The 12,208-nt window shown below is 35.2% G+C and overlaps 2 protein-coding genes across 2 annotated transcripts; one reads left to right on the plus strand and one right to left on the minus strand.

Annotated features, from left to right (window-relative positions):
- The first annotated feature begins 1,287 nt into the window (after positions 1 to 1,287).
- Positions 1,288 to 4,664, plus strand: LOC108222069 (uncharacterized). The gene is made up of 4 exons (XM_017395957.2): positions 1,288 to 1,827; positions 2,846 to 3,089; positions 3,703 to 3,796; positions 4,097 to 4,664. The coding sequence occupies exons 1-4, from the start codon at positions 1,388 to 1,390 to the stop codon at positions 4,375 to 4,377; spliced, it is 1,059 nt and encodes a 352-aa protein (XP_017251446.1). The 5' UTR covers positions 1,288 to 1,387; the 3' UTR covers positions 4,378 to 4,664.
- Positions 4,665 to 9,608: 4,944 nt separating this feature from the next.
- Positions 9,609 to 10,969, minus strand: LOC108224084 (protein EXORDIUM-like 3). Its single transcript, XM_064094231.1, has one exon. The coding sequence runs from the start codon at positions 10,893 to 10,895 to the stop codon at positions 9,846 to 9,848; it is 1,050 nt and encodes a 349-aa protein (XP_063950301.1). The 5' UTR covers positions 10,896 to 10,969; the 3' UTR covers positions 9,609 to 9,845.
- Positions 10,970 to 12,208: the final 1,239 nt, after the last annotated feature.

The following is a 12,208-nucleotide window of genomic DNA, read 5'->3' on the forward strand; positions in this document are numbered from 1 at the left end:
TTTTTCTTTCTAGTGGGCTAATAAGAACATGGGAAATTGAAAGTAACCTAGGGTTTTAGGTCGGCTCTCTATCAGAAAGACGGTCCAGACCCAGTCCAATCAGATAATTAATTGGCCATACTGTGATGTCCAGGTCCGATAATACTCAGATATGAATTTAAAATGATTTGATTTGTTATTTTTTGATAAAAATGATTTAATTTATTAATGACGGGATCCAATTTTATTATACATGATATAATATATATGTTATTATCATTTTGGTCCCTTATTTTCGTGCAACACAACATTATATTATCAATATATCTCTAATTTTTTATAATATACAATATCATATTACTTAAAAGTGTTAATTATCCGGACATAAAGTATTCTTTTCCTTATTAGTTGAGTCCGGATTTATCCGATTATCATAACTCTGAGATTTAAAATCTCTCGTTAATATGAGATAGTTCCTTGTAATTAAAACGGGCAAAAAAATTAATTATTTATATAAGTTATATATATTAGTAAAAAAATATAAATTAATGACATTATTAATGTAAAATATAAATTTAAATTATTCAATCCTATCTGATTTTCCCCAACATATGTTCATCAAGAAGTAACATATTACTACTGTTTTCTCGAAAAAAAACATATCACTACTGTATCAGTGTTACAGAAATCGGGAATCAGACCTAATCGGTTGAGCTACCGATTCTAGGATTAGTCGGAAATCGGGGATTACTCGGAAGGATTAATTGGAGTTAAAATCGGGTTTATTTTAATATTAAAATATTATTTAATATTTAGTTATTATTATATTAGTTATTTAGTAACTAATATATAAACTATATTTATAAACTATATAATTATTCATATTTAAAGTAATATAGTATTTTAATTTTAGTAATTTATCACATATACTTCGATTATGAAATATATATAAGTATTAATCGGATTTCAAAAATCGGACCAGTGACCGACTTGCAGGGGATTAATCGGGAATTTATCGGTTAAATCGGGGATTTTTAGAACACTGTATTGTATACGTAAATAAGCGATTGAAAAGGATATTTTGAAATCTTGTGTGAACTTGCAGTAGATGCTCAAGATGGGTCAATCTCAATCATTTCTCAGAAATTACTTCAAAGTCGATACGCTAAATTAACTTAAGAAAAATAAAATCGTGCCGGCAATGAAATGTACAATGCAAAACTCCATGTAAGATATGTTGCAAGTACACGTAAGACGATTATAATAGTAAAATATTGTACCTAAAGATAAAATACAAAGTACTATACATCATCAACCAAGTCTCGAAAAACAAAAAAGAACATAGGTCCAAACTAGATAATCTCGGGTCTCCGTGTTCGGATAAATAAACCAAATTTGGATAAGGAAGATGTTGAGGCGGTCATTTGGTAGCGGCGACGGCGCCGGAAACAAAGGCGGTGCGATGATGAGGTCCATCCACAGAACCGTGCGAGCCGGTGGTTGTGGTGGTGGTGCAACCCAAGACTCTCTTTCTCGCCCTACTTCACCAACCGGTAACACCACTCCTCCTAGACCCTCGTCCAATATTTTCAAACCCAAGGGCTTAAACACACTCTCTGTGTCCAACTCTAATGCTACTGCTTCATCTCCTTTTTGCAATCCATTTCATGCTCCAATGTCCACGTGGGCTTATGCTTCTGATTCTTCTGAGGCTGATGAGTGGGAGTATGTTGATAGCTGTGATGTAGTTGAGGAGAAGGATGTGGGTTTGTGTTGTGATGAGAATCTTGTGTTTGGGTCTGTTCCTTCTGTTGAAGAAGTGCAACATGCAGTCTCTTCTCTCCAGCAGTAAGAATCTTATTTTATTATTTCAAAAAAGGTTATAATCTTTGATTAAAAAAAGTTAAATTTTTTTCTTATGCTTATCTCTTGATTCACTGGGGAATAGCTAGTTTATCATGTCAAAAACTTTAATTTTAGAGTAGGGCTACGTGCCCCAAATTCTGTTCGGCAGACAAGTGGCTAATTTGTATCTATTAAACTAGAACTAAGTAATTGTCTTGTTAGATTCCATATACGTTCAGACAGATAATATATACAAACCGTTACTTTCTCATTATTCTTTAATTTGAAAGTGTTCTATATTTTGAGGATTTTCTATGGTACTAGGAAAGTGACAACTGATACAGATTGATATTCCCATTTTACTAATGGAGGCATATATACGATATTTGATGTTATTTAGCAAAAAATAAATAACTTGACATTCGGGGTGCTTTACGAATTACTCTTTCATCAATTCATTATTGACTGCTTGTGTGTCTTTGTACCAGAATATTGATGATCATAGATATTAGTTGCACATGTGAAGATACTTAATTTTAAATACCAAAAACCAATGAGCAGATAGTTTGTTTATGCCAAAAATTGTGTTTGTAAATTATTGTATATGGATAGATTCTCAGAGAAAAACTCTCTACTCTTGGGAGGGTAGTTTGTGTACATTTTATTTACTTAGCCTTAGGAATGATGCAGCGGATACACTTGGTTTGATTTGGTTATTGTTAACTTTGTATAATGTATTTTAATTAGCATCAATGACAATGTATGTGTAATTGCATGTGAAGAGAATTGCTAGGATAGCTACTTGTATTAACTTGACCTGGCTTTTGCGATGTTGCTTTGATTGGCAGAGATATGTGTTGATCCCCTTAATTTCCAACTAGAGTTCTGAAGCAAGTAAATAGTTGTTACATTTACTTTATTGGCATAGATAAGAATTCACCAATGCTGTGCTTCTGAGCTAAATGCAGTTTCTTCTCTCTTGGCATCTGCCCAGACTTTACTAATATTTGGTTCCAACTAGGGTCCTTGACCCAGTGTTGTTCCAACAGGTTCTAACGGGTGATGCTGTTAATGACTTGGATAAAAAGTTAGTGGACCAAGTAACTAGTCCGACCAGTTTTCTGCGCAGAGTTCCTTCATATGGGTCGGAGGTAGATTGGATGGAACCCTCACTGCCACTCTGTAATGCAAGTCTTTTAAAGAATTTTGGTTCAGATGGATTGTATGATGCTTTTCATTTACTTCGGACAGAACCACATGTTCAGGTAAGGCTGCTGTTTATGCTGAGCATTGACAGATTATCTCCCCTTTACAGCAGAAATTTGTTTTCTATCATAATATTTGATCAGAATTGCCAAGGAAATCTATGTCCAAATGCAAATTTAAAGATTAAATAATCCAAGTATCCAACTTGCTGGCGCTTCGGACATTGTATTACATGTAATTGGTAAATGTGTATAGCTATGTGTACTTATTTAAACAGTTAAGTTATATCTTTCTTTTAAACCAGTAAATGCCTCTGATGATATATGAGTATCGCTTTTAAATGTCAATCCGCTGATAGTAATGAAAGCTTTTAAATTTGTTGTGTTGCACTTCTTACAAGTTACAGCCATGAACTACCATCACCACTCTAGCATTTTTACTTTTATTTAGTTAAGCTAGTGTTGCATGGTGTATTATACTTTGCCTACTTTCCACTTGCCACTTTTTCTGAGACATCCTTAATTAACAAAACAGGAGAATGGAGGGCCACTTATGATATATGTAAATTGATGAGATTTAGTATACGTTTTCCTGTTCTGACGTTACAATTTGATTTCCTATAGATCAATGTAACGTGAAGTACTTTAATGTTCTCCACTGCATTTTGTGTAGAAAATGGTAATTTCACTGTCTTCTGACAAAGCTGTATGGGATGCTGTTTTGAACAATGAGGTTGTGCGGGAAATCAAACAATCAATTGCTCAAGGTTTGTGCAAGTATTTCATCTATTTATTAAATTGTCTTTAAATTAGTCCAGGTCGCTTTACCGAATGTCATGTTCTGTATATATGTATTGAGTGTCTGCGTCCCCTATAAGATAGATATTGAACTGTAATTAGCAAACATCCTGAAATATTAGACAAAATTTAATCAGGTTACATTTTTTGGCTTAAAGTGAACGTGTAAGCGTTAGAATTTAATATACTTAATGAGTGTTTCAGATACTTGTCTTTTTTCTGAACTGTAATATTCGTACTGCTGACTAGTTATGCGTTATTAAATGCAGCTGAAAGCAATGCCTCTCTGAGCTCCATATCCAGTGATGATTCTCATGACTCGGGGACATCAGTAGACATATTGAGTTGGATATTTGTCAACATGAAGGCAAAATTTGTGGACTTGGTCGACAAAATAACAAATATGATGAATGGCTTGGTTCTGCCATCTAAAAGTGCGAATGAAACGGAACAAGTTGTGGACTCATTCGAGGAGAAACTAAAGGCTTCTTTCATGCTTTCCATTGTGGTCTTCTTGATTGTGGTTGTGAGTCGAGCCAGTAGGGCTTGATTATAATTTGCCGACTTGCCTAGCCTAACGTGTCTTCTTGGATTGTATATGGAGGTCTCAACTCCACTCAGTCCAGGGTATGATACAGTTCATGTATTAGCCTAGTAATATTAAGTACCAGTATATAACAGCATGCTCTTTCTTTAATCAGTGATAACGGATATTCCAGGCCGAGGGGAAACACAGATAATATATGCAAATCGGCATTTCATAATGTAATGTGAAGGGAATGAGACTGTATCAGCTCATGCTCCTCTTCATTTCTGATCCACCTTTTGGTTGCATTTTATCTTACTACGAAACTTTGCCAAATGAATTAAGAACCTGGAACTGTTTATGCTTTTTTGTAGAGCAGGATTCTTTGCAAGCCATGGATATGAGTCTTGATTAGGCCCATCACCAAACAAGAGTGGGCTATCTATTGGGCTGTGTTCACTTGTAGGTTGGGCTGATCCCTACGACTAGCAGTAACGTCTTTCCATTTGTCATTACCGGATTTAGTCAGTGAACCTTTTTACATTAACTGTAAAAACTTAAGTTATTTACTGTAGAGCTGTAATTCGAGTCGGACGGCTCGCGAGCTCGCCCGGCTCGAACTCGTTTAAGTGGGCTCGGCTCGACTCGACTCGTTAAACGAGTCGAGTTCGGGTAAAGATTTCGGCTCGTTTAATTAAACGAGCCGGCTCGACTCGACTCGTGAATTTAAACGAGCCGAGTTCGGGTAGAGGTTTGGGCTCGATTAAGTGTAAAATTATACGAGCTGGCTCGCTCGACTCGTTAAAACCGGCTCGTTTAGCTAAACGAGCCGGCTCGACTCGACTCGTCTCGTGAAATTAACCGAGTCGAGTTCGGGCAGATTTAGGCTCGATTAGTTAACCGAGCCGGCTCGGCTCGGCTCGAATAAACTTGGCTCGAATTAGGCTCGGCTCGAAACTCGCCCGGCTCGACTCGAATTACAGCCCTAATTTACTGGTTCCGTAGTTTATGAAATGTATATTTAAATTTTTCTAAATTTGTCGTAATTTTTTTAAGTGAATATGATTTATGTCAAAACTTGAAAGCATGGTAAAAGTTGCCGCACTCTGAAGTCAAATCATGGAGCAAGCGGATAAAATATTGTATTCCTCCATGATTTTAGATGTCTCAAATATATTGCATCTCAGGACACGTGATATCTTATTAGGTATATAGCTTCAGGTTTCTCCTTTACGTTGTGCCATCCGGCGTTCTAGTGTTCTTGGATAGGTGGCGAGGAGAGGCTGGTCAGATACTACCTCCGTCCCACTTTAGGTGACTTGTTCACTGTTTATACGTACTTCAATGTGTTCGATAGATGTATTTTTATATAATATTTTTTCATAATTTTTATTCTATATAAAAATTTAAATTTTAATAATAAATTACAAAAAAAATATTATGTGCAAGTACTTCTTTATATCTATCTAATAAGATTATATAAAATGGGACGGAGGGAGTAAAGGTCAGATAACGTGTCCAGGTGCTTGCACAATCGGAAGGGTGGCTACAGCGGAGCTTTGTTCTTATGGGGGGCATGGTGAAATAAAAAACACGTAATGAAAGCTGACGAGCAAAACTACTAATTACGGATGATAATTCGAAGTTTTGTGGCAAAATTAATAATCTGCAGTCGACAAAAGGCTCGACAGTGCCTAGTTGTGTTATGTCAACTGTCAAGCTTGATGTTTAGAGCAAAATGTTTACTAAAGTCTGGACATTTGATAAAACTGTGAGTTGTGTGCTAGTTCAAGTCTAGGGGTGATCACGGTCTGGTTTAAACCGCAAAATCCGCATAAACCAATCCGATATTAATCCGATCCAAACCGAAACCGAAATGAGGTTTACGGTTTCGGTTCGACTAATTTAAAAAACCGTGGTTTGTGGGTTGGTTTCGGTTTTATATTAAACCAACCCGTTATAAAACCGAACCGCATGTGTATATATATAATATAAATATTTAATATTATATATATACAAAATATTAGTTTTACATAAATATATTAATTTTTTAGTTTATACTTGCTAGGTTGTCTAGTTGCTTACCTTATCAATACCAACTACAAGTCATATCAATTCGGTATTCCACGACTTCGGTTCAACTTTATGCATTTTATTAGACCAAAATTTGTATTTTAATTTAACTATGTGAAATTATGTAAATTGAGACAAAATGATCCTCTATTTTCTAGTATTATTCATGAATTCTCATTTCTGATTATAAGCCTTAGTCATAAACCGATCAATCCGCTTAACCGAACCATTAAAAACCGCACCGCTTGGTCCGGGTTAATTGGTTTGCGGGTCGCGGGTTGGTTTGAGATTATAAAAAACCGCTAATATATGGTTTGGTTCCGGTTCTATCTCCAACCCGAACCAAACCGGACCGCGATCACCCCTAAGTTCAACTGTGATAAATCACTAACTAGGTGCATCCATTATTCAAAATATAATATAATAACAAATATTTAATCTATTGTGGAAACAAGTTCAAAGTTCTCATGATTTCTTGGGATTCTTATTACGCCTGGTGTAATTTTTATAATTTCTCATCTTTGGATGATTTTTTCGTAACTAAATCAAACAATTACTAGGGTTTGAGATTCATATGTGGCCTAATTTATGTATTTTTGTTAGACATATCCGGCTAATCTAGTCAAACGTAATCCACCTTTCAAATTGTGTTTTTATACGAACAATAACAAAAGAAAAGTTTACAATGCTGGCATTTACTTTAAAATAGTGCGTTTCTCGTTGTGAATTTGTCTGCCCTTTAGTATATTCAAATCAGCCTATTCGCTTTTTTTTATAAAATTATATTAATTTTTATTTATAAGTCAAAATCTTATAAGTTGAAAGTCCTAATTTATTTTAGTAACTTATTTATAATTTTAAAATTGAATTTTCATAAATATATAATATCATTTTAAAAGATAATATATATTATTTTACTATTTTATTAATTATTTGAGATATTGAATATTAATAACAGAAGATTATTAATTATTTAATTTCTAGTACAAATAATTTTAAAAAAAGTGAAGTAAACAAACCCGTATGAAAACTGAAAAGTATAAAAGAAAAGATGTGTGCGAGGATGAGGCTGTATAGAGGATTAGAGGTGGCAATATGGTTGTAAAACTATTAAACCATGAATTTGGATCAATATGAAATCACATTTAAGAAAATGGATTTGGTTTGGTTTATAGTCTCATATTTCGTCCCAAAATATGGATCTAACTATATTTGATCTATATTTGTGTCTCCCGGGAGAAGTCAAGAGCTTGAACCACTACATCAACTCACACACTCACACATGATATTGTTATATTTACTATTCATTACATTGTCATTTGAGTGTATTACTTTTTTTTCATCATATAATATTTGTTTTTATTTATTAAACTAGTTTACCCATAATTCAAACTAAAATCATAACCACATTTTTTTAATATATGGTTTGAAAATGGTTTTGATTTATTTATCCAAACTAAGTCTATATAATGAGAACCAAAACCAAATCAAAACCAAATCAAAATCACATTTTGCCACGTCTAGGGCTGTAGGCTGTAGCACAATGCAGATAGTAGGTAGCTCAACTCTGATGTACAGCTTGGAGCCTCCTTTTTTTGATGCTAGGTCCCCAAGAAAAAAGTTAAACAAATAATAATTGTTTCGAAAACATAAAACATTAGCCGAAAGAAAATGAAAGAAATAGTGCATGTAATTAGGGAAAAGAAAGTGAGCAGGATGGGACCTGTCTGGTGGTCTCTGGTCTTGGGATAAGCGTTGAAATCGTACTGGACAACACTCTGATTGCTGACATTGACATTTGCAATTTTGTACCTTTTGAGTGCTTCACATATACTCCTCCATACACATTTTTTAAATCTCTATTGCCTGCGATTCTTACCACCGTTTCTCTAGACACTCATGTCAATCGTTTCTCATTCCTTTTCATTGTTTTTTCTTGTATTGCACCCTGCTTTTCTCTTGCACTCGGACTCCGTATCTGCATCATGGCCTTTATTTCAAACATTAGGTTTGAGTTTTGACCTTTTTGCAAAGTGTTCTCATCGATAGGGTATCCTATGTTGAAGCTTTTTTATTTTGGGCATTTGTCATAGCATCTCCAATCATGAACACCCTTTAGCTAAAAAGTGAGTTGTCATGTCAAAAATAAAAAATTTAACCAATCATTTCAAAAGTTCACACTCCAATCATAGTGATCTGTTATCTATAAATTTAGCCAACCTCCTATGCATGACTAAATTTGTCGAACCTCTACGTGTCTGTAAAAAATTTATAGGAAGATTGCACATCATTTATTACCATATTGAACTGATATATTCAATTTTAACAATCTAAAATATTAATAACATACTATTTTTAAATTATAGCCAACCAATATAGCCAATACCATTGAAGCGGAATGTCTTACAGGTTCGGCAAATTTTACATTACGTCTTACAGGTCTAATTTAGCCAACGATTATAATCAACAGCGTTGGAGATGCACTTAGTAGGATAAACAAGGTACTCTATAACTCGCAGCTTCTTAAAATAAGGTACTCTATGACTTCTTGAACCTTAATTCCGTATTGCTTTATTAATAGGGTTCGAATTTGGAAACTCAGCATAGAATATTAGAATTTCAACTTCCTTCAGTTTTCGTGCTCAGATTTGATGAATTTAACTTCTCTCCGTCAAGTTTTGAGCCTAAAAATCTCTACCTTCCTCGTATGTTGAGAGTGTTTAAATTCGAGACTACTTCTGTATTTTTTGACTTGTTATTGACAAGTCAAGTTAAATCAAAATTTATATATATTATAATAATTGAAAAGGTAAAGAAATTTATCCTATTTTTTAATATATTTAACCTTTTTAAATGATAAATTTTAATTTTTGAAATGAAAACAAAATAAATACTTTTTAATACTTAATAAAAAATCGGTCAATTTAACTTTCAAAAAATAAAATTGGAGTTTGAGTTAATAATATCATCTGATATCAATTTTACAACCGGTCATATTATAATCGACTTTAAAGCAAGTTTCAGGTCAAAATTCTACCCCACGCATCTACCAGTAAAACTCGGATTGAAACTACTGAGTTTCACCATCCTGCCATCCATATCCAAAAAGAAAATAGTATAGTAGTTGAATATGTATTCCTAGATAGTGGGCTCTGCAAAATTTTTGCAGAATATGAATTCAATTACAACAAATAATACAGTAGTACTTTATTTATAACATTGGAAGAACCAAATCTTTTTTTCTTTTTCATTTTCTCAAAACAAACTTCACCAAAAGTGACCATTATAAACTTACTTAAACAAGCTATTACAAACCAACTCTTTTTTTCTTTTTCATTTTCTCAAAACAAACTTCACCAAAAGTGACCATTATAAACTTACTTAAACAAGCTATTACAAAACAACATTAAAACACTAAATTACAGATCAAGAGCATTAGGGCCGGTACAGTAATTTAACAAAGGGTTCCATATCCACTGCACCAAAAACTTCCTTCTAATCCCATGCATATTATACGTGGCACCATCCTTATCGTTGATCATCTGCCCCGTATAAGACCCACCTCCCCCAGTTCCATAAATACCCTCACAAAGATCCGCTACCTCAACGGGGAAAATCGGATCCGACCCGGCATACCAAGCATTCACCAACGGATTAGTTGCCATCTCAGCAATCTCATGACCAATCACACTTATCATCCCATCTACCCCAACGTCGTCGTTTGGTGATTTCACTGCTTTCAAACCGGGTATATAATCGGGTACAGCAAACGGGTAAGCACACATTCCGGGGCAAAGCTTACCCGAATTACCCACCCATGCGTACGGTAAAGTGTACCCCACAATAGATGGAAACGTAAAGTAGTGGAACCCACACACATTCTGACAATAATCTTGTACCATTACGTCATCCGACGTCAGTAACAAGTACACACCCCCTTTCGGGTTAACGGGTAAGGGTCGGGTCCTAGCAGTCACAGCACTCTTTATTACAGACTGTATAGACAAACGTGTAAGAGACTTACCATGAGAATAAAACCGGTCGTTCTTCTCCGGTCCGAGATGAACCGTCCGTGAAATATTAGCACCGGTTTGGTCCGTGTAGAGCTGAACCGTCCTCCACCATTTCGACACCGATGGCCGGTTCGGTTTCCGGGTCGGGCCGCGAGTCGGACCCGGGTCGGAAATGGAAGAGATAAATTCACGGATAATTTTCTTCTGGGGTGTTTGCCATTTGCCATACCAGATGATATGAACGGTGATATTGGCAGTCAGAACCGGGCCCATGTGGTACCGGAGCTTCACGAAGTCCGATGAGCCTTCGTACTTTTTGGAGCCTCCAAACTGGAGCTCCGACTTGGTAGCGTTGTGAGTGGGCCATGGGCGCCACGCAGTGGAGGTGGAGATGAAGAAGATGGATAGGAGAGCGAGTGTGAACAAGGGGTGGACATGGATATGACTCCCTTGCATTATGAAGGGAGAGTGAGGGTGGGGTGGGAAAGAAAGAGAGTGATAGATGGGGTATTTGATATGGAGACTGCGTTGATATATATACTTGGGATTTTGAATTTAGCTCATTTTCATGTACTAAGGTTTTTGGTGTGGAGATATTTTAGTGTCTTTCGGAAATATCCATTTCTTTTATTAGTTGAGGAATTAATCAACATGTTGTTCGAATAGAATCGAGTTTAGTGTTAGGAAGTATTAACTTGACCTGCTTAATAGTTTAATTTGCTGTTAACTAGATAGGGGTGAACACGGGTTGGGTTGTCCGGGTTAGGTGCAAAAATTCAACCCAACCCAATTTAATCGGGTTATAAAAATTCGAACCCGTTAACCCTCAAAAATATTTCCAACCCAACCCTATTATTTATACGTCGGGTTGGGTTGGGTAGGATCGGATTTATCGGGTTTTAACCTGTCAAAATTAAAAACTAACAAACACAATTTGTATGTAGCTTAGTAGTTTAAATAGACTACACATTGCAGAAACACATTGCAGCATTTCAAAATTCTGGACTCAATCCCAGTCCCAGAGACATAGATGCACTAGTAATAAATTGCAACATTTGCTTTTCAACTCCATCATTCTCTGCTATGGTGATTAACAAGTACAAAATAGACAAACAGATTTAAACTACTAAGCTACATACAGATTGTGGTTAAATAGACAAACACCTTGCATTTGCATAATAATCTAAGGATGGTTACAAACTATTATTAATAAGTTTATGAATATTTACAGAGAAATTAATATAATAACAAGCTATGAACTAGAAGCATAGAGAAATGATTTAGGTCAGATGCTAATGGACTAGGCTGCAATACTTTGATGGACTGTTATAATTTTAATAATGGACTACTGGACTATGTTATTTTAAACGGGTTGGGTTGGGTTGGGTGGGGGTTAAAAAATTAAAAACCCTGACCCAACCCAATTTATTCGGGTTAATAAAAAACGAACCCAATTACTTTTCGGTTTGGAACGGTTCGGTTTGGTCGGCCGAAATAAGGTGCGGGTTGGGTCGGTTTTGCGGGTTAAACGGTTTTTTGTTCACCCCTATAACTAGACTTCTAATTAAGTCAATTTGAGTTTATGATGTCGACCTGAATTCTGTGAGTTTCAGTCGGGAACTTTGTAGTTAGATCGTTTGGATAAATTTAAAAAACTGTTTCCTATTTAAAATAAAAAATGAATTATAAATAAATAAATTGTTTGGAAAAGAGTTAGAGGTAGAGGTAGAATGGTAGATGTCCTAAAAATATTAGCATATTTAACTTTT

The sequence above is a fragment of the Daucus carota genome, chromosome 5 (genome assembly GCF_001625215.2).
Source record: "Daucus carota subsp. sativus chromosome 5, DH1 v3.0, whole genome shotgun sequence".
Classification (NCBI taxonomy): domain Eukaryota; kingdom Viridiplantae; phylum Streptophyta; class Magnoliopsida; order Apiales; family Apiaceae; genus Daucus; species Daucus carota.

Bases quoted from the DNA above. Each gene is read 5' to 3' on its own strand.
- LOC108224084 (XM_064094231.1), bottom strand. From the start codon at position 10,895: ATGCAAGGGAGTCATATCCATGTCCACCCCTTGTTCACACTCGCTCTC.
- LOC108222069 (XM_017395957.2), top strand. From the start codon at position 1,388: ATGTTGAGGCGGTCATTTGGTAGCGGCGACGGCGCCGGAAACAAAGGC. The intron at 3,090-3,702 runs GTAAGGCTGCTG...CATTTTGTGTAG, and splicing joins GGACAGAACCACATGTTCAG to AAAATGGTAATTTCACTGTC. The intron at 3,797-4,096 runs GTTTGTGCAAGT...TATTAAATGCAG, and splicing joins CAAACAATCAATTGCTCAAG to CTGAAAGCAATGCCTCTCTG.